General features: G+C 42.8%; 1 protein-coding gene across 6 annotated transcripts in view; it reads right to left on the reverse strand.

Annotated features, from left to right (window-relative positions):
- RPS6KA5 (ribosomal protein S6 kinase A5) overlaps positions 1-23,329 on the reverse strand; it is a 177,053-nt gene that overhangs the window by 17,387 nt on the left and 136,337 nt on the right. For all 6 annotated transcript variants that reach the window (XM_082733935.1, XM_082733938.1, XM_082733936.1 and 3 more), the window contains 6 exons: positions 10,409-10,559; positions 6,690-6,851; positions 5,370-5,495; positions 4,873-5,006; positions 4,173-4,266; positions 27-197 (listed from right to left, as the gene is read on the reverse strand). In XM_082733935.1, coding sequence (XP_082590061.1) covers positions 27-197; positions 4,173-4,266; positions 4,873-5,006; positions 5,370-5,495; positions 6,690-6,851; positions 10,409-10,559 — 838 coding nt within the window. The remainder of the gene's footprint in view (positions 1-26; positions 198-4,172; positions 4,267-4,872; positions 5,007-5,369; positions 5,496-6,689; positions 6,852-10,408; positions 10,560-23,329) is intronic.

The following is a 23,329-nucleotide window of genomic DNA, read 5'->3' on the forward strand; positions in this document are numbered from 1 at the left end:
AGGAGGGAGCACGGGTGCTGTGATACCTCTGGCTTCAGGTCCCGGTGCACCACGCCCACATCATGCATGTGGCTCACGGCCGAAACGAGCTTCCGCATGATGTAGCTGGCTTCCGTCTCACTGAAGTGTTTCTTTTTCTTAATGCGTTCAAACAGCTCTCCCCCGTTCAGAAGTTCCATCACCAGGAACGTGTGAAGCTAGAGAGGAAGAAAAGAAGAATGCGGAAGGCTTTCATGAAGAGAAGTGCATTTACGGATGAAACATTCCTGGACAATTAACTATCGCTAATAAATTTAGATAATCCCTTGTTAAAATAATCAATAGCAAGTCTTAATGGTGGAGAGGAAAGAATTGAGGGATAATGTGGCTTTTTTAGAATTCTATTTTGGTCATGGAAAATTTCAAGTGCTGCAGTGAAATCTTTATATATCCCTTCCTTGACTAATTCTTTCATTTGAACTCCATTCCAACCCTCTCTATCAAGTTTACATATCTTTCTTTTTAAAGTGTGGCTTAGTGCTGATAATAATGTGAAAGTGTCTGCTTTAAATAATGGAGAAGATTAAGGACAGAGTATGGGCAACTGCCCACAGGAGGCCTGACTCACCCACTGAATGGCAAATATATCTTTTTAAAAAGGTATTGTTTCATGAAGTCCCTCTGAACTTCCTGTGAGAGCTTAATGGATTAGTTTCAGGGTTCCTTGTTAATATCCATGGCAAATACCCATAGCTCAAGGGTGGTGTTTTTTAATTTTCGTTTTTCTTTAAATAATTGCTTTGCATACCAGTGGCATTCTCTTAATTAAATAGTTAAAAAAAGTTATTTCTTATGCCTTGCATACATGTCCATAAAGAAAATAACAAAGGCAATCAAAAAGCAAAGAAACTGTATCAGCTCTCAAATGAACACAAACATAGTTTAAAAAGATACCCAGTCAACAGATTTAGGTGTTATGTATTACAGAACCAATATCGTTCAGCAAACACGCTTCCTTTTGAATTAGCAAAATCCAGGGGGAAAAAAGCTTCATAAAAAAGGCAATTATCCTGTACATATAGGGCACATTTTAAAAGGTGAACAGTTTAGTACGGGAGTTGTTTCCAGGCTACCCGAGATCAAGGTGATTTGAGTTTCTACATACAACAGATATGGTCGAAGTTGAAGGTCTGCTACAAGCATATGCCAGTGAGCTTTAAAATAAAAAATGGAGAGCAATACCTGTAAGTAGTTTAAAAGATAGGTTTTAGGGCGCCTGGGTGGCTCAGTTGGTTAAGCACCTGCCTTCAACTCAGGTCATGATCCAGGTTGCTGGGTTCAAGTCCCACATCAGCCTCTCTGCTCAGTGGGGAGTCTGCTTCTCCCTCCGCCCTTTACCCTGCTCTTGCTCTTTCTCTCTCTCAGATAAACAACATCTTTAAAATAAATAAATAAATAAATAAATAAATAAATAAATAAAAGATAAGTTTTAGAGTCAAACCTGGAATGCTGCTTCCTTATGACCCTGGGGACGCTACTTAACCGGTATGAGCTTTAGTACCCTTACCAATAAAATAAGTAACTGTGAGAATATACATGAGACAGTTGGATAATTGGTCCTCCAAAGACATCCATATCCTAAACCCCAGAACCTGCAGATGTTACCTGATAGGGTAAAGGGAATTTGCAGGTGTGATTAAGGATATTGAAATGGGAAGAGTGTCTACGTTACCCATCAGAGCCAACAGTATGGGACAGGAGTATGGAGACAAGAGATTGGAGTGATATTAAGAAGGATCACAAGCCAAGGGATGTGAGCAGTCTCTAAAAGCTAAAGAAGGCAAGCAAACGGAGTATTCCTTAGAGTCTCCAGAAGGAACCAGCCCTGCTGATACCTGGACTTTATACCAGTGAGACTGATTTTGAACTTCTCACCTCTAGACTGTATGATTATAAATTGGTACTCCTTAGGTTTGTGGTAATTTGTTACAATAGCAAGAGGAAATGAATACAGATCCTGGTACACTAAATGAACTCCACTGCCCTGGCATTGCTGAAGACCCACCCTCATTGATTTCACCCATTGAAGATCACCCATTGAAGGAGATCGTGTGCACTTGGGGATGATCGAGGCCACTGTTGTCACCTACACTGAAAAAAATCACCCAAGGTATCAAGAGTAGAATATAATACATTTTAATATATTTGTACTAGTATATATAGGATTATATCATGAGACAACTTGTATTAAGTAACTTTTTCTTTTGAGAGAGAGAGAGAGATTGAGTGCTGGGGGAGGGGCGGAGGGAGAGGAGAGAGAATCTTAAGCTCCAAGCCCAGGATGGAGCCCAATACAGGGCTGGATCTCACAACCCTATCATGCATGACCTGAGCCGAAACCAAGAGTCGGACACTTAACTGACTGAGCCATTCGGGTACCCTTCAGTAACTCTTTATTATAAAAATAACAAATGATAAATTTTTTTTTTTAATTTTTTTTTTTTTAAAGATTTTATTTATTTGACAGACAGAGATCACAGGTAGGCAGAGAGGCAGGCAGAGAGAGAGGAGGAAGCAGGCTCCCCACTGAGCAGAGAGCCCGATGCGGGGCTCGATCCCAGGACCTGAGATCATGACCTGAGCCGAAGGCAGAGGCTTAACCCACTGAGCCACCCAGGCGCCCCACAAATGATAAATTTGACCTGTGGTCTAAGTACAAAGCTAGGGACACAATTCCTGGGAGCTGACATCTGCCTGAACATTAAGAGACTGAGTGTCTCTGCGGGGATGTAGGTGGGCACAAGCGCAAAACCAGAGGGTGGTGTCAAAGGTTATCCTTCAGTGCCTTGATTGATCATGGAAATCATCTTCAACAGGAAACTGTCCAGGCTCTTTTTAAGCACCTCCAGTGGCTGGGGGACTCATTACTTCTACTGCAGTTGGGTAGCCCAACAACGTGGAGACAAGTGGAGGGGCATGTCCTCATTCCCCCAAGTCCTCACATCAAAGATGTCCCTTTTCTGACTATGAGAACCAGAGAGCGAAGAGATGACTGTGTCATTTTCGGGTGCTCCCTCCATGTTTCTGCCTCCCCTAAGGCAGCAGAGATCTGAAGTTGGGGTGCTTGGGTCTAGAGCTCAGCATTACCGCTTATGAAGTGTGAGGCCCTGTTATTTAATTTCTGCGAGTTTCTGTTTTCTCCCCCCATGGCGTAAGGACTGAACAACACGTGTGGGAGCCGGGGCAGTACCTGGCCCACGTGAGGCACACGATCAGGAAGGGCAGCAGTTACTGGGGTTGAGACATATGGTTGCTGGCCATGGCACCCGGGGGAACTTTCGGATTGCCGACAACTGAGCCATGGCCTGCCCAGGACACGGTGTTACAGGAGCACATGGAGACAGCCCGAGCCTGGAGCCCAGGTTTTCCTTGTGGTGTAACTATGGACAAGTCTCGTGATCCTTCAGAGTCCGTTTCTTCTTTGGTAGAATTAGGGTAAGCCGCATCAGGACTGGGTCTGGCTCTTGCGCTTATTAGCATGTTGTCGCAAATAGGACCGTTGTCCTCTCATCCAGTCCCAGGGGGAAAGGTAACTGTAACAGAGCCGATTTTGTCATGGAAGGTGGCATTGGAGGGGCTGAGGAGAAGGCATGGCCCCGACACAGTGGCATTCCTCCCACGAGCAGAGTTACACGCTTCTGGGAGAGGAGGGGGTGGTGTGACCGGGCGTGTGGTCTGGGTGGAATACGCCATCTGATGTAAAATGAGAGGAGCGCCTTTGCCCTTCTGCTTCGTCTCCCCTCTTCAGCTTGCACTAATGAGGCTTACAACTCTCTATATTCCATTCTGGAAGTGAAAAGAAGGTTGAAGGCTGATAATAAGTGGGCTCCTGAGAACTCTCCAGTGATTAAGCTACGGTGGGCAGAAGCTGAATGGGTGACAAGCAGAGTGCAGCTTGTGACAAGCAGAGCCGGGGGCACTGTCTCCTCTGCCCTTGGTCCATGTCCTAGATGCCCACTGAGGGAGAAGAGCAGATGTGAAAGGATGCACGGGTCTGGGGGAGGGGTAAGAAATTTCTCTGTTTTCTCCAGGGGCTGGGTTCTATCCCAAGTCCCTGACTCTGACCTGGCAGCACCAATGAACCTGGAAAGAAGTAAAACCTTCGTATGCCCAGAACAGTCGTGTCAAAATACCTGATCGTGAAAAACTTCGTGCAGCCTCACGATATTGGGGTGTCCTTCACAGAGCTTCAGAGCTGTGATTTCCTTCTGAGTATTGGCTTCCATCCTGCAAGATGAAAGCAGTCAGCCTCCACGTACCTACCCCTTCTTCACCAAGTTTTTATGTCTGGAATGTCACAATGAGGTCTCTGTGACAGTAATGAGTCATCCTACCCCCACCAGAACAAGTATTGTGTTCTTCCCGAGACAATGATTATTTCTGAGCAGAAGAGAGCCAGTCCTACGAAGAAATTCATGCCTGGCTTGCCTTGACGTTTTGGTAACAGGAATATATAATCACGGAGGTAATCTGGAGTTACCGAAATGACGAGCTGGGTCTCAAAGCTACTAGAAAATTGCTAAGTCATTTCAGAAGAAAAGTATTTCAAATCTCTAATTATTAGGAGCAGCAACAGCTGCTGAGCACGTCTGATTGCCATAGACGATGTTCTCGCAGGAACCTCGAAAGCCCGTCACCCTGCGATTTACGTCTCAAATGGATATACTTCACCAGCAAACATCTATTAGAGTCAGGTGAGCTAATGAACTGAATGGCTATGCCCATGGGTGAAAAGCTTTATAAAAAACCACTGATTTTAAAATAAAAATCCTAATTTACAGAATTCACTGACCAGAATGAATCCATACAAAAGAACGTCACGCATGGTCCTACCTTTTACTGATTATTTTGACGGCGAATGCTTGGTTACTTTTTTTGTGTGTGCACTTTCGACAAATTGAAAAACTTCCCTCTCCCAGCGGCTTGTCCTTCAGATCCAGGTCATAGTGCTGATAGAATGGGGAGTCCTGTAAGAGACCAACATCATTTAACTTAATACTAGGAATGCAGAGGGATAAATGACATGGTCAAGTAAAAAAACATTATTAAATAATAATATGCGTGGGATACATTTAGAATCTTCTAAGATTCATCGTCCTTTTAGCTGATTTCTACTTTCACCTACAGAACTTTTTAAGACATTTGCTAAGGAGTTCATTGAAATGGATGTGACTAATTCTCTAAGGCAAATATTGCTATTTCCACTTATTCATTTCCTAAAACGGCGTCTTAGTCAAATGGGAAGTCTCTTCCGTTCACTGGCCTTGACAATGTTAATTAGTGTTGGTATTTAAATCATACCGATGTCATTTAATTAACCACGTCTCTACCTTCATCATTGCGCTCCTGGCAACATTGGTCACCCCAGGACGTTCAACTCCCATGTGAAACTGAAGAGGGTCTATGACAGCCGCATTGCGCTTGAACAGAATGGAAGGAGCAACGAAGGAATAGCCCTTCAAAAGAGAAGGAAGAGTGAAGAATGAGGATTTGCAATTTTCCAGGTTAGCCCAGACCAGATGTCATAATTTTTTTCTAAAAACAAGAAAAAAGACTGAAAAACGTTCAAATATGTGTTAGGATGACTCTCATTTTATTTTATTTGTAATCTAAAATGCAAGGTTTTTTCAAATCAACAGAAAAATGCTTTTCAGAAGGAGATAATGCCATCTTCTGGTAGAATTAAACCAACTCAAAATGAAAGGCAGAAACACCTTCCTTTCTATTTCATCCCCCGTATCTGACTCATGGCTGTAATTCTTCTGCATTGCTGATAAAAGGTCGCATACAAACACAACCAACGTCTCAAAAAGGGTAGAGTTCAAGGTCTCAACAAAGCGGTCCAAGGGCTCTTGCTTATTATTATTTCAAAGGCTACAGTTAGTTTCTAATTTAGCAATTATTTGGCTCATTATACTTTCGTAGACTAAAAATTTTAAATTGAGTTTTGGAAAAGAAATAAAACCAAATATCAGAAGGATGTGTTGAACCAAAAGTGGTATAGTGATAGATAATTAATCTGTTCAAGCTAGAACATTCACTAGTTCAAAGACCAGTTTTTAAACATCTCTGTGCCCAGCTATGTGCTAGACGTTAGTGTCATTGAGGTCCAGAGACACAGCCCAGGTGACCAGATTATACTCATGGGAAGGACACTTAATGGCTGCCAAGGAGGGAGCTCTGACGCCATTTAATACACAGTATTGCAAGTCTGAAGATGATCTTTTTCTAAGTAGAAAATCTTTTCTAAATCTTCAGGAGTTGGAAAGCAGTTGACATTATTCACTGAAGATAAAGAATCAGATAACAATTTTTATGAACCGGAGAAAATTTATATGGGTAGAGGTAAGATAAAGCGGTACTGTATTTTTCTATAAGAGAGCCTGAGTGGAAATAAAATTTCAAGTGAAAAAAATCAGCAGGCTTTATATAAAAAACAAACAAACACATAAGTAATATCTACTATTTAACAGACCATAAGCTTCAGTTAATAATGGGCAGTATCTCTGTATTTAATAATATAGAGATAATATTGAAGAGATTAGACAATCTTGCTTTTAAGATGCCAAGAACACTGTCACCTAGAAAAATCAATTTTTTTCCCCAGAGCACAAGTGGCCTGTGTGGGAGAGCGCAGGCCTGGAGATTACCTGGAACAGCCTCTCGGAGCTCTGGGGCACCGCTGCGGGGGAGTAGGTGGGGTCCATCTCCGTGAACTCTTCTGCAAAGTTACTCACGTCTAATTCGTCTCGGATGACAGGCTTAAATGGCGCGGGCACTTTTTTGGCGGCTAAATCATCCCAATTTATTTTCTAAAACAGAGAAAGAAATTTGGTCCAAAGTAGAAACCAACAAAGTTGAAGTATTTTCTGAGAACTGTCTAAGAATAACAAAGACAGATTAGGGTTTTAAGAGGTTGATAGGGAAAGAGCACATATTTCAAACAAATAATTAAAAAAAAAATAAAGATGTACCTATTCATATTAATTTACTATATTTATATATCTATATAAATACATATTTATATATTATATGTGTATATATAATTTATACATTTCTATATACATATATTTGTGAACATATATACATATATTATTTGTATACAAATATATATGTGTATATGTATATACATATACATATATTTATTTATTCCTAAGTATGAACACTTTTTCTGACTGCAGTTGATGGCTCCAGTCAATGCTATGTGTGAAAGATGAGATGGCCTTCCATCACTCGGGTCTTGATGTGTCCTCTGGGGGGCACCAGGATATCCTAATCCACCCTTAGGGATAACAAAAATTACTTTTGTCCTGACCCTCCTGAGAAAGGTGTGAGGCCAGAACAAAACTGAACTGTAATAAAGGGCTTTTCAATGCTCTGTGGATATGAATAATAATTCTAAAGGAATATTCCTGTTTTCTAGAGGCCATGTTAAGTGGCTCTCGGCCGATACTTGGTTGCCCTCCTGGTCATTTGGACAGATTAGAAAATAAACTCACTATAAATCATGTACTTGTTTATGTCTGTAAGTATAAATGATACTGCCATACTGATGTAATAATCATTTACATGTTTAACTGTATTCTAGCTTTTTAAATACTGCTTCTTCTTTTCCCCAAGGGATAATCTGATCCCTCTTCCCCCCATGCCAGACACTGTCTGCCTGATAAAGTGCTATGTTTTATCTTATTCAAATTCAACTCTGTGCTCTATTTTCTTTGTGGTCTTTCTGTCACTTAAAACAATCTCAGGTATTACTTACTGAATTGAATCCTACAGCTATCCTATTAACATATTTCGTCAAATCTAAGATGTCATCACGGATAGTGAGATACACCATTGTTTTATGTACCATTAAGAAAGGAAAGTCATCACCAACTAGAACGGTGACACTGGCCATTGTCAGACGCATTCTGATTTCAGAGATGCTTGATGACATTTGGGAAGTTTAATCCACTAACATTAAATGTTTTTATCATGCCCTCTTGTGGAGGTAATGTAGAAAAAAATCACTAGATTACAGATCTTCATGTTTTCCAGTCAAGAGTGAGCTTTAGAGATCATTTAGCTCATCTTTATTTGATCCACATGGAAACTGAAGGCTCGAAGTAAGAACTAACCTTTTTCACGTAAACAGTAGCTAGTGGAAGGGCCAATCTCTTGATTTTCTAGTTAGTAGTGTACTGTCCTCTGTGTGGCTGTAATGTTTTCCATTACAAGCATATGATATGTGCTTGGCTATTTATGCACACATTAAAAGAAACATTTAGAGTAAAGGGGTAATTTAAAGAAATATGTTGTTAGCAGGAGAATGTCTGGTGTGTAGAAAATTGAGTGCTATTATATTCCTCTCCACCTCCTCTCCATTTAGGTCTTTGTAAGTTGGAGTCTGATCTTCCCTAAAGTGTTCTTGTCATTTAAAAGGCAAGGCAATTAAATGACCTAAAAGTACTATTCCAAGCTATAGAAAAGGGAAATTTCTCTAATACGAAAGACATACTGTAATATTGACATATATAGGGAACCACAGAGAAAAAGATCCTAGGAAATATGATTGAGATATTTTGCTTGAGTATTTCTTGAATTTTACCTTATTGTTAAATTTTGAGCCAGATTTCTCAACGTATTTGAAATAGCTTGTTCAAATATTAATCTTTGTAAGCCATGCTAATTTATGAAATGCACACACTGAGAAATTTATTTTATTCTTAATGTATTTCTGTTATTGAACTTCCGTAAGATGTATAGTAATAAACTTTTAAATGGGTGACAACTGAGAGACTGATGCTCTTTTTTTGAGTACAGAAATACAGAGAGGTAATTCTTATTCTCAACCATTATTTGTTTTTCTATATTTAAAAAAACAATAGATGACATAAATAGCAGAGCTTTTTCTTTGTTTTGTTATGCTATTTCATTTGTTTTGCTGATAATACTGTAAAAGCTCAGTTTGGAGAATAAAATAAAACTTGGGTGGTCCTTTTATTTTATTTATTTTTAAGATTTTATTTATTTATTTGACAGAGAGAGAGATCATAAGTAGGCAGAGAGTCAGGCCGAGAGAGAGGGGGAAGCAGGCTCCCTGCTGAACAGAGAGCCTGATGCGGGGCTTGATTCCAGGATCCTGAGATCATGACCTGAGCTAAAGGCAGCAGCTTAATCTACTCAACCAACCAGGAGCCCCAGGGTGGTCCTTTTAGATCATGAATATTTAGAAGTCATGTTTGTTGAGGTGATGAAATTATTTAAAAGTCGTAAGTTCATGGGGCACCTGAATGGTTCAGTTGGTTAAGCATCCGACTCCTGATTTCAACTCTGGTCCTGGGCTGGAGTCCCCAGGTGGGTTCTTCATGGACCACTGAGTGTGGAGCCTGCCTGGATTCTCTCTCTCCCTCTCCCCTTCCCGCATCCCATTCCCTGCTTGCATATGTATGTGCTCCCACCCTCTCTCTCTCTTAAAAAGAAAAAAAAAAAAGTGGTAAGTGCAGGGTTTTAAAACCTGAGGTCATGGTGTCCCAGGTTGACCAGTCAAGCTGACCAACTTAACTTTTGCCCCCAGTTATCTAAAATTTTGGAGGTTTTTGTTTTTGTTGTCTCTAAATGAGCAAACTAAGTTGAGCAGATACATTGGTGCTCTGCATAATGGCCTCATTAGGCTTTTTCAGGATAAGCAAAAAAAAAAAAAAAAAGATGATTTAATTCTATGTTGCAGTTATGCAACTGAGAAATAGATTTTTTTTAAAAGGTTTTATTTATTTGACACAGAGGTAGAGCGTGTAAGTAGGCAGAGCAGCAGGCAGTGGGAGAGAGCAGGCTCTCCACTGAGCCGAGAGTCCGATGTGGGGCTCGATCCCAGAACCCTAGGATCATGACCTGAGCCGAAGGCAGATGCTTAACTGACTGAGCCACCCAGGCGCCCCTAGATTGATTTTTAATTGTCTAAGATCGCTCCTCAAAAAAGAAGGAAAAACGAAATCACTGTCTAGAAGGTGGAACACTGTGGGGGGAACGGCTCATGAACTAAGAAAGATTAAAAAAGCCTCTTCAGTCCATATGCCTAAATTTCAAAATCATAAATAGAAACCAATACTCAAAACTGGAACCAATAAGCATATGGAAGACTGAATGCCATTATGGTCCTCCCCACTCTCACTTCACTTAGGGAGAAAAAGACTACTTAGGTGTCTCCAAGTAGAATTCTGATCCTTGGATTCCTCCAGGGGCCCTGTCATTTTTTAAAAAAGTGTAATGTATATGAAAATAGGGAGCAGAGATCCCCAAAAGGGACCACGTCCACTCATTTCAGCAAGAAGGGCAAGCACTCTGCAAATAGCAGGGCACACAAAACCATCTGTTCAATATATTTCACCTGAAAAAAGAGATGTTCTTTGATTTCATCCGCATCACGTGGGCCACATCCCAATCTTTTCTTGGGATCTTTCATCAAAAGACGCTGAATTAGGTCTTTAGCTAAAGCACTCATTTCTTGAGGATATGGAGGCTCACTTTTTAATATTCTCCTGTAGGCAGATAAAACTTGCTATTAAAACAACCAGACGATGACGTTAGTGACAGTATTCTTAGCAAAACAAGTATCGTGCGACACACTTTGAAATTGAACTATATGTGAAAAATGGAGCAAGAGTATTTAAAATGAGATACCATGAAATCAAATTTCTGAAACTTAAATAAGCAGAAACAAAAAGTGTTGGATCATTTTTCAGTATAAGTCATTCCTAGTGGGAAGCCGCCATCCCGAATATTTAATTGGAAAAAAAAATATGAAGGCCTGGGACCTCCCATCTACCAACTCAATTCTGATGAAGGTTTCCCAATGGAAAAAACTCCTAATAAACTCAAGGAAGTCAATCCAGCCCTCAGATTTGAAAGGACAAAAGCAACTCCAACCATACCTGCCTCTCTTCTCCTTCCCTGTGTGCTAGCGAACAGCAGGGCCCAGCAGGAAGGGGGAGGGAAGGCCAGCCAAGACAGGGAGAGTCAGAGTCACTTGGACAGGGCTCCACTCCTAATATCTGAACACGAGCACCAGACCTGGGGCTTTTCATAGGATGAGAGCACCTGCTTCATTATCTGCTACTATAAAACAGGCAGGCAAGCCCTATAGGGAACTCAAAGAGATTGTCTACTATTTACTATGGAAGGTAAACAATTAAGATAATCAAGTTTCTTGATTATATATTTGAATTTATTCTAAGGTCAAGGAAGAACTCAATCCAACCAAATGTACCTTTTGTCCCTGTTAAAAGGAAGGTCAATAATGAGAAGGGACGATGAAGGGGACAGATTGAAATTAAGAAGCTCAACACGGTATACATGGAAATAGTTATTCCTTTATTTGGATTTGCAAAAAGATGGCTTTGTGTGCATTAAAATATTAGTAACTGTTATGGAATAAAACCAGGTAACATGTTGGTAACAGACAGCAACAGCGTGGTAAGAACACAGACTCTGGGGCCAGACAGATTTCAGACTCCGGCTGTGTGGCTTACTGGCTGTGTGAGTCTGAGAGTTGCTTGACCTCTCTATGCCATGGTTTCCTTAACCTAAAAGTGGGTAAGATGGTGCTTAAATTGGGGAAACAGGAGGAGCAGTGCTTAGTGCTGCCCCTGAATATAGCTCCCGTCGCGCTCCCTCCAGCTGGAAACAGGGAAATGACCAGTGATTTGGGACTGAACATTCCAGCAGTGTTGTTCATTTCAAAAGCTAATATGACTTCTTGCACTCCATGCTGGGGATGCGAGAAAAACGTCAGCAGCACAGGCGAAAAATAAGCAGTGCCTTTTTTTTTTTTTTTTTTCCTTTTTGATCCTTTAGGATGTGCCCAGGGCTCACAGCTGGTCAGGGCTCTTGGCGTCCGAGAGACTCCTCTCCGCAGATCAGGCACAGGTATACCTGACAGAGACACTGGCTGCCCTGTTTCTGAGGGAAGAAGAAACACAGCTTTTCCATTTTCTTCACCTTGAATGTACTTTTTGCAGGCAGGATCTTTTTGGTCCAGGATCAAGCAACAGACATGTTGTTGCTGACGTGCGCTTTTGCCGCCTCGGAGGGATGGAAAGAAGTGCTGTGGCCGCCACCATGGGAAGGTGCTGATCCCGTCTGTCACTCCTCACACCCGAGGCGGTGGCCTTCGGTGGAAGTCGACGTGGCACCAGGCACCGGGGAGAGCAACAGTCAGGCAGATCAGCTGTGGCGGGTTCTTCCACAAAAGGAGGGATGTGGAAAGAACAGGGCGGCCCCACTGAGATGCCCGAGTGGAAAGAGGGGCAGAAAGAGACCCCGTGCACAACCAGGTGGTGGTGGTCTGGGCATACAAACAGCCTCAGTGGGTGATGGAGGTCGGCAGCAGGTGCCATGGGACGGGGACTAGAGTTTTCCATCAGGGCGAGGCCGGGATCCCATTAGGAAGACACAGAGTGGAAATGTGAAGGGATTTCTGAGAGCAGAGCTGATGTGGGAACATGAAGACTGGCCGATTTGGGGCCTTCCTGAGAGCAGCTCACAGGGCCAGAAGCAGCAGTGGGAGACGCAGCAGGCCATGGAGGGCATCCACCCAGCTCGCAGGAGACAAACTAGGGGCGCTGCAGAAGGAGACACCATGACTTCTTAGGCTTCTTGTCTCAGTACACGGAGTAGCACAGAGTTTCCTTAGTGTGTGGAGAGGTTCTGAAGCCTACAGAGAGCCACAGGGCCAGGAAGAGGACCAGAAATGGAATGGGTGGGGTGGGGAGGAGAAAGCCCCAGAAGGCTTCAATCTCTTCTCCACCGGAAGATGATCTCGAATTTACCTTCCTCTCATACTGTTTCCTTGAAATATACTGGGCCGAGATAAATGTGAAATGACAGTGGGGCCTGGTTCCTGCGAAGTTACCCCTGAGAGGTCTGAGCAGACAGGACTATTTAAAACTCAGAGAACACAAGCTTCTGGGTGTTATCTCTTCCCCCAAGGGTGTCCTTGGGTAGGGCCGTGGGCACCCAAAAGCTGTGCACAGGGGAGTTTTAATATACACGTCCTGTGCTGAGCTTCCCCTGCTGGCGTGGTTTACACCACCCAGTTGGTCTAACCACTAATGGCTGAGTGTGTCCTCTGTGGGCTGGGAAGCCAGGGCGAGGTGACTGGAAAGACCACTGATCAAGAGTTATTTGATGCTGTATCTATGAAAGCTAAGTAAACCTGGTGCCAGATTCCAGCCCACTGTGACCTGTGAGCGTGAATGCCAACCCAAAGGCCAGACCAATGCAGCTGCACAGCATGTGCACTGAGGAAATGGGGCATGCAGGTGGAGGATGTTGGTTTTAGCCAGTGCTAGTTGTGACCATCCCAGAACACCCTGCAACAAGGACAGGGAGACGTTGTTCAGGTGTTGCTGCCATTTTACCTTCAAATGTGCTTATTTCTGAATTGGCAGTAGCCAAGAGCTCTTTCTTTTTAGCTTCAAAGGGGATCTGGGAAACTCCAGAAATGAACTGCCATGGAGTAGGGCCCAAATAAACCCTAGAGCTCTCTGTGAAATCACACAGGCCCCGAGTTGATATGTCAAACACTTCTTGTGTTTGTTATCATTTAATCCATACAATAATCCTATCAAAGGCAGTGAGTATTATCCCTGCTTTAAAGATGAGGCAAGATTCCCTTCAAATAAAGCAAGAAATATACAAAACAATTAAAATTTTAAGCAGGTGTTTTTAGACCTTAGATGATTTAATATTTTTTCCAAGAATAAGCAAATAACACAGCTAAGAAGATTTTGAAAAACAAAATAATTGGGAAGGAGTCTACACGTTAACTACAAATTAAAAAGTATTCGAAAACAAAACCATAACACTGAGGTGCTAGCAAAACAAATCAATAGCCAAATCAAATGAACAGAAGAGATGACTTGAAAAGCATCCAGGCACATACACAAACTTACACTGTTATTGAAAAGGGACCAGCCTACATAGGAAATGCCACACTGTTCAACAAATGTGCTAGGGAAATCAGCTATTTGCGAAATAGTGAAACAAAGCAAGATCTTTGCCTTACAATACAACCTGAAATAAACTCCAAATGGATAGTGGAATTACATGGAAAAAGAAAAATTCAATAAAATTAAAATCCAAAATATAAAAATGAATATACAGTTTCTTTCTATTCAGGAATGTTAAGTTTTTGAAAACCTCTGTGGTCAAAGAAATTCATAACTGATCAGCTTAAGAATATATGGGTTCGAACACCAAGATTAGAATTAAAACTATGATGGGGTGCAAGACGGATGGACGGCAGACACAGAACAAGCAAGGATTGTCCAGCAGTCACAGTAGAATCATGATGGAAGCAGGTAGGCAGGTATCCACTCTAACAGATGTGATATTTTCATAATAAACTATGGTGGAAACAGTGAGCCTATGAAACATGGTGCATGCTTCGTATGTTTACTAAAACATAACCATAAGAACTGTCTCAGCAATGGTATTAGGACGATGGGCAAGGCTCACTTGTCCCTCCACTATGGTCTCTGCTCAAGTGTCACCTTATCAGAGCATTTTTCTCTAACCATCCGGACAAAATACCCATCTTCTTCATCACTGTCCTTTCTTTTTGCTTCATGAAATTTAAAGACTATTATATATTTATTTGTCAATTAATTATCTCTCCCAACTAAAATGTAAGCTTTGAGGTAGGAGGGATTCCTTTTTTTTTTTTTTTTAAATAGCAGTTTTCAGGGTCCCTGGGTGGCTCACTTGGTTGGGTGTCTGCCTTTGGCTTGGGTAACGATCCAGGGGCCCTGGGATTGAGTCCCGTGTTGGGCTCCTTGCTCAGCGGGGAGCCTAATTCTCCCTCTGCCTGCTGCTCCCCCCTGCTTGTACTTTCTCTCTCTCTCTGACAAATAAATAAAATCTTAAAAATTTAAAAAAAAAAAAAAGGCAACTTTGTTCCCTGCTTTTTTTCCTGGGGCCTAGAGCACTGCTTAGCACTCAGCAAGTCCTTAACAAATATTTCCTGAGTGAATAAATATCTGATTATTTTTCATTCGTGATACCTTGCTCACTCAGGATCTTTCTTCCTCAGTTGCAACAAAGGCCTGCAGATAACATTTTTGCATTCTTGTATACCTTCTCTTGGGTTGTTTAGTTCTATTTGCCCTCCTTTTCAAAGTTCACAATCTTTCCTATTTCATAACTTAATATTGTTGATTCTCACTTCCTGGTTCTCATGTGGTTCCAGAATTACAAAGTTACTCATCTGCCTGCCTGAGTTGGGAGGAGTTTCCAGCCAACTTCATTTACTCTAAATAGTTAAGGATATTATGGTGTATCTATTCAATGGTTATGTCATATAGCGATTGCAAAATTATGTTTACAGAGAGCCTGTAGCCTGTAATTGGAGAATGCATTATAACTTTAAGCAAAAACTGCGAAAGAGGAAATTGTATTTCTAGTATGAGCGCAGTATATCCAAGTATCAGCAGTATTTGTCTTTGGGGGTCATTACGCACATTTTACACTATATGCACATTTCATACTAGAGTGTACATTAATTTTAGAATAGGAGCAATAAAATGAACTTCATTTACAAGATTAGAGGTGCACAGAGAGCAGCACGCAAGCATGGCTAGGCCAGAAGGCTTGCATCTCCCGTGAGCAGGCCCCTGTGGCTATTTCCCACCCTCTCAAAGGCCTTTTCCACCTGCAGCCTTCACAAACCTTGTCAGTCCCCCCAGCCCATGTGATCTCGCCATCCTGAATGGCTGCTTCCTTGACACCCCCAGTGCCCAAGGGTCCGCGCTGCCTTGTATGTCGATGGCATAGTCATCTTACCACTCAACTATTTTTCAGAACTCCCTGGTGTTATGGACCGTCCTCTGTTTACTCCCTATCTTCCCAGGCAGTATGTAAGTTTTCCTAGGACAACAACTCTGCATGTATATTTCTCTTCGGTCCTACGAGGTAAAAATGACTCAGTACATATTCTAGACATTAATGAACTCAGTACTCCCCTTGTCTGTGGGCCAGCACTTCCCAATCCTTTAAGGGCAATAAGCACCCACCTCACTAGGAAAGAAAACAGCAGCACAGAATCCAGTGTGAACTCCGGGAGAGCATGAAGCGACTTTCCAGGGATCACTTTGTACTCGACCCCACTCCCACCTCAAGGGAGCTATAGTCCTTAAGCAAGATAACCTCAGTTTCTGCATCTATAAGAAAAGCACACAGAGCTACCTGTTTTCCAGGGTCATAATGGTTCCAGGAAATGAGGGGTGAGACTCCTCGGAGCAGACAGAGACTGGCACACAGCTGCGCCCGGGTGAGTCTTGCCCTCAGGGAGGCTAGTCCCCAGGAGTGTGCCTGCTCCGAGACACTGGCTGCCCAGAGGGGACACTTCCCTTTGGCTGTCACTGCGTTTCTCCTTGACCCACCTACCCCGTATTTCCCTAGACCTTGCCAGTAAGAATCATCAAATGAGATTCTTTATTCCTGCAAAATCTGTAACTCTACTCAAACTCTCAGCCAGTAACTCCTGGGAGCCCCGGGCACGTCTCATGTGTGCTATAAATACTCTTCTTCATGCTCATGTCTCAGATCTCATTTCCTTCTTTTGCTTCATGAACTACCGAAGGGGCGCTCACTCCTGCTGTGGCGTCTGGTGCACAAGAGAGAACATTTCTGTTCCTTGGGAGGTTCGGGGAAGTAAAGACGTGTGCATGAGCTTGTAAAGATTTTGGTAAAAGAGCTTTCTTTTCTTTTCAACATATAGCATCTTCTCCCTAAAAGTGATGGATGTGACTATGACCTAGATTTGCCTCCCAGCCCCGTGGCTAAGGCCTCTGAGAACAGCTGCTCTGGAGGGGCTCCTCTCTTTTGCACTCTCGTAGGCCTGGTGGGTCAACCAGACTGGCTTGTCAGACACGCCTGCACGTGTCTAAGTCGCAGGGCGGGTGCGGTCTGGTCCAAAGCTGGGACCCCACCACACTGGTTATGGTTTTTGTTGGCAGACCTCATCCCTGTCCCTCTTCCTTTCTGCTCTTTTCTGTGACCCAGACAATGCTCACAAAGCTTTACTTCACACACTCCACTATTTCTGTTAGGGCAACTTTCCTTGGGACGCCTGGGTGGCTCAGCTGTTTAAGCGTCTGCCTTCAGCTCGGGTCATGATCCCAGGGTCCTGGGATCGAGTCCCACATCGGGCTCTCTGCTCTGCAGGGAGCCTGCTTCCTCTCTCTCTCTCTCTCTCTCTCTGCCCATGACTCTGCCCACTTGTGATCTCTGTCAAATAAATAAATAAGATCTTAAGAAAAAAAAAAAAAGAACAGTAAGATTACTCCAGATGGAACTGATGACTGAGTCAAGAACGCAGAAGGCCACCTCCACAGCCTCTCCCAGCACGAATGAGGCTGACGCTTTTGACTTCAAGTTGATGGGACCCGTGGGCAACTGGCCAAGGGGGTATTCAGGTTGGGAGAAGAGGGCAGTGAAGTGCCTACACAGGGCCTCACAGGAACAACAGAAGGCCGGGGCTTGGGGAGCAATGACAGACTGACAAGGAGCACCCCAAATGCTAGCCATTCTAGTGCCGCCGATGGGCCCTCCCTGTGGCTGGAAAGAATATTCCTGCGTTTTATTCAGGGCTCTGAACAGTCTTCGGAGGCCATAATACAGTACGACTCAGCTCCGTCCCCACCTGTGATGCAGAGGAAGCAGGAGTAAACCGAGCTAAAGGATGCTGAAAGGAAGTAAGATAGAAAGCGGAGGAACGTGAGTATGGAGGGCAGGGTCATTTTCACCCTGCTCCTCTCCTTGCCACACCCCTCCCGCCATGGGACTCGACCCTGCAGTGGCTGCAGGTGGGTCACATGGAAGAATGTGTGGATGAAATCTGTGGTGAGGAACATTCGTGGATTTGGGGGTAATGAGTGAAAAAAACATCCAGAAACACAGATATCACTAATGGGTACACAAATACCTAAAATGAGGAAGAAAAGAAAAAAATGAGTGGCACATTGGGAATCAAGAAGTCTTTATAAAATATGCTGATTAAGGACTTTATCATGAAAATGAAAGAAAGATATGAAAGCCAAGGGTTTGAAAAAATGATCTCTTAGAACAGGGTAAGAAATGATGCTTGTTCTAGTTATTCTATGCATAACTCTAAAAGCAAGACATCTATAAGCAGAGAATTTTAAAAAATAGAAATGAGTTCATTCAAGGTGTTACTGACTAGTCAACATGGTTAGAATAAAATAATCCAACAGAATCACTATTTTAATTTTGCTTTAGAAAACTATAGTACGACACACAAAATCAGTGTACTATAGTAATTACCTAAAGAGAGATCCTCCTTGGGAGGACAGTTACCCAACCCAGAGGTCAGCAAACATTTTGTAAGGATGGTCTCCTTATATTCACGGTAATCTCCTTGTGTCATTTCTTCCCTTCAGGTGTGCACAGAACCTAGTGACTTTTTTTCCAAGGTTTATTTATTATTTTAGAGAGAGAAAGAGCACGAGCAGGAGGAGCAGAGAGAGAATCTCAAAGCAGACTCCACGCTGCGTGTGGAACCCTGTGCCGGCCTGCATCTTGCAACCTGGAGACCACGACCTGAGCCAAAACCAAGAGTTGGACGCTTAACCAACGGAGACACCCAGGCGCCCTGACCTAGTGACTTTCTTATAAACAATATTGTTCATAAAGGTGACAGGATGCCACTTTCATGATTAGGCTACAAAAGAGTTCAGCCTCCTGGAGACTTTCCATTCCCTTCCAGCCTGCATGCTTTGAGGAAGCAAGCAGCCAAGTCAGAGAGGCCCATGTAGTGAGGAACTGACGGGTGCTCTTTGGCCAACAGCCAGCCAGGAATGGGGGCCCTCGGTCCAATGGCCCAGAGGAGTGGAATCTGCCAACAACCACATGTGCTTGGAAGTGATCTTTTCCCAGGTGAGCCTTGAGAGAACTACAGTCCAGCCAGCATTCTGATTACAGCCTGTGAGTGACCCGGAAGTAGAAAATGTAGCTAAGTCTCCTCATCCACGGAAACTCTGAGAGAGTTAATGCATGTGTTTTGTTTTTTTTTTTTAATGCATGTGTTTTAAGCCACTGAATTTTGAGGCACTTACTTAGCAAGAGATAAGGGATAACCGATATAAGGACAGACAATAAATACTTCAGGCTTTGTAAGCTGTGCAGTCTTTGGGGCAATTACTCAACTCCGCTACAGTGGCCCCCAGAGCAGTCAGAGATCATACTCTGGTAAAGAATCATGGCTGTGTTCTACCAAAATTTTACTAATGGACAGTGAAACTCAAATTCCATACAATATGCACATCATAAAATAGTGTCCATCTTTTGACTTTTTCAACCCCTCAAGACCGTAAAAACATTCAGAGCTCATAGGCCATACAGACACAGGCAGCAGAATGGATCTGGCTGGTTGCAGTTTTGCTAACCCCTCACCTAAATTGTACCACAAATATTATTATTTTGATAAGACTGAGACCTGAATTTCTATAACATTATGCTTATCATAGTACAATGAGACACATTCACAAAACATATTTTACTGACGGATTGTGAAATGCCAAATGAACATCTCATATATTCTCAACATTTCAGAGTCAGAGAAAGCAAGGCAAAGAAACGACGCTGTCAGAGATGACAGGAGAACGGTGCACAGACTCTCTATATCCTGATTCCCAGGGGAGGACACAGGATTCAATGACCATGGGTTACAAAGCCCCAGGCTAGTGAAGGATGACACCTTCCCACGCAGCAGTAATCCAGAGCCTAAAAAGAAGGGGTTCTTCATAGAAAGGGAATCAAAGCTAGTGGGAGACAGACAAGTAAGAAAAGCACGCTATGTACATGAGATAAAAATAAGACCCAAGCTTAGAAAAGCTAATGAAAGCTTTATCGTAGGTAAAACTATCTTCAAATCTCTGAAGCAACATCTGGAAGAAACAGAACTCATGTATGTTCTTTAGAGGAGGGGACAGCATTGACATGCAGAGGTTAGAGGAAGCAGATTTCAGCTCATGTTAAGGGAGGCAAGATTTTATACAAATGAAGTTGTTCAGTAACGGAAGGGGCTTCCCTGAAAATATCTCACATGACTGTGTCATCTGCTAAGTGACGGCACTCACCCAGAAGGGAGAGGACCACTGGGACCCCGCTGAAGGGATTTGTATAGCAGGGAGAAAATTTTCCTCTCTTTCTAAATTCTTACTGGGTTTTAGATTTGATATACCAGAAAAACATTCTTGTTCTGGTTTTAGGCTACCCACAAACAGTTCCAGGCAGGTAGATAACTTGGAGTAGATGCTATTTTGAAGCAGCTCAGGTAAAAGCTCGAGAAAGGATGCAGCGTTCAGGGACAAGCACCAACATGAAGGAAGAATTCAATGATGAAAAAAGCCCTTGGCTAATTAAGACAGGGGACAAGGCTACAAAAGAGTTCAGTTTATCAGAATGGTACATTTCTTTTTCACTTTTTAAATTTATGGGTTTTTTATTTTTAATTGCAGGAGAACTGACACAATGTTACATTAGTTTGGGGTGTGCAGTGTAGGGATTAGCAAGTCTGTATGCTGTGCTCTGTTCACCCCAAGTGTGGTGACCTGTGTCACCACCCACTATAACAGCACCGCTGACCATATTCCCTGCGCTGTACCTTTTATCCCCATGACTTATTCATTGATCACTGGAAGTCTCTATCTCTCAGTTCCCTTCATTTGTTTTGCCCATTGTACATGCCCGCTCCTCCCCCAACCACCAGTTTGTTTTCTGTATTTATGGGTCTGTTTCTGCGTTTTTTGTTTGCTTGTTTAGCTTTTTAGATTCCACATATAAGTGAAACCATATGGCATTTGTCTTTCTCTGTTTGATTTATTTCACATAGCAAAATACGTCTAGGTCCATCCGTGTTGTTCCAAATGACAAAAATCTCATCCTCTTTTATGGTTGAACAATAGCCCATTGTATATAAATCGAATGGTGCATATTGTTAAAAGAACAGACTATGAAAGACTTTACACCAGGAAGACAGTCAGAATCACTACTGTGAAAGGAAAAGGTAGTGTAGGATAACTTAATTATTATACTGCTAGAAATTTCAGTAACAACCAAAAACCATGAAATCACAGGTTAACAATAAGCTTTAAAGAAAATTATTAACAACATGACAAAATGGATAATTAGTTCATTAAAGGGCAAGAATCCTATTTAAGTTCTTGAAAAATATGTTCTAGTTTTAAGATTTTAGACACACTGATTCATGTTCTTCCTCTTTCTCAAACCAGAATGCCAAATGATTGATCTAAGGGCAGTAAAAGCAATTTAAATTTGACCATCGCTTGGTTTAGAATACTCCTGCCTTCATAATCAGCAACATACTACCTCCCTGCAGGTAGTCCTAGGAAGGAAAAGAAAACTATAAGATGGCTTGTGGACGTGGACTCACAGAGGGGGAAATCAGTCAGAGGAGGCACTATTTCATGCTGTCAGGTTAAGATTGCCCTTCGCATCTGTCACCATGACAGGTAGGACCTTGCAAAGGGACCCAAATGCTCACGGCCATGACCAAGGTTTCCTATAATTCTGAGGCATTTTCAAACTATTAAGAGACCCATTTAAAATAAGCAGAGTCATATGAAAAAATTTTAAATTAATGACTTTAACTATGATTTTAACAAATATTACTGATCCCTTTGGAATTAAATGAACTGGAATAGTGAGAAATTATTTCCTTATTCATCTGTCCTGTAATAGGTATGTTCAGAAAAATTTAGCAGTTTTATTAAGGTAAAGCTGATGCACAGTAGACTTCCCACACACAAACATACGCTTTGGTAAGTTCTGACAGATGTAGACGCCTGTGAAATCATTGCCACAACCAAAGAAAGGAACATACCCAACCACCCTCCAAAGGTTCCTGGTGTCCCTTTGTCGTCTCCTCTGACCTCCCCCAGTCAACTAACTGCCCCTCAGTCAATTCTCACACTTGAGACGGTTATATACCCCAGAACCTCTTGAAGGAAGGGGAAGGTGGGGCGCCTTAAGGAAGGACTCTGAAACTTGATACTGTGCATCTTTCTCCCAGCCTTCCCCGAAGGGGCTACAGCTTTTTATCACAAGAACTGTTTATTGGCAAAGAAGAATTAACCAGACTTTCTGGGGACTATTGGACTCTGGCTCTCAACTGACACTAATTCCAGGAGACCCCAAACATCACTGTGGCACACCAGAATCAGGGCTTATGGAGGTCAGGTGACCCATGGGAGTTTCAGCTCCATCTCAGGGTGGTTTCAGCAGACCCCTGACGCCATCCGGTGGTTACTTCCCCAGTTCCAGAATGTGTAATTGGAAGAGACCTATTTGGCAGCAGGCACAATCCCCCCATTGGTTCCCTGACCTGTGGAGGGAAGACAATTACAGTGGAAAAGGCAAAATGGAAGCCATTAGAACTGCCTCAACCTAAGAAAATCGTAAAACCCAAAGTAATATGGCATTCCTGGGGGATTTGCAGAGATCAGTGCCACCATCAGAGACTTGAAAGGTGTAGGAGTGGTGACCGCCACACACACCCTCACCCATTTGGCCTGTGCAGAAGACAGACGGATCTTGGAGAGGACACTGGAGTATCGTCAACTGAACCAGCTGGTGGACCTCAACGGCAGAGCTCTACCAGACGTGGTTCCGTTGCTTGAGCAAATTCACACCCCCCCCCACCCCATGCAGCTAGTCATGTGCCATATGCCTTTTTCTCCACCAGTGACTATAAGGCCCACCAGAAGGACTTGTATTCAGCTAGCTAGGCCAGCAATGTGCCCTTATTGTCCTACTTCAAGGGTACATCAACTCTCCAGCCCTACATCTTAATGTAGATTTCAAGGTTCCTGATCACCTTTCTCTTCTGTATCTCCCTGATCTGTTATATTGATGACCTTATGCTGGCTGGACCCAGTGAGCAAGTAGCAGCAACTACTCTAGACTGATTGGGAAGACGAATGGATGTCAGAGGGTGGAAAATAAATTGAATCAAAATTTAGGGACCTTCTAGATTAGTGATTTTTAGGGGTCTGGGGGTATGGGGCATATCCAAGGTGAAGGGTAAGTTGTTGCATCTGGCTCCTCCTACAACTAAAAAAGAGGCACAATGCCTAGTGGGTCTCTTTAGATTTTGGAGGTAACATATTCCTCTTTTGGGAGTAGGACTCCAGTCTGTTTTCCAAGTAACCTGAGCAGCTGCCATTGAGTGGGGCCCAGAACAAGAGACAGTTCTGCAACAGGTTCAGGT

This window comes from Mustela nivalis (genome assembly GCF_964662115.1).
Source record: "Mustela nivalis genome assembly, chromosome: 6".
Classification (NCBI taxonomy): domain Eukaryota; kingdom Metazoa; phylum Chordata; class Mammalia; order Carnivora; family Mustelidae; genus Mustela; species Mustela nivalis.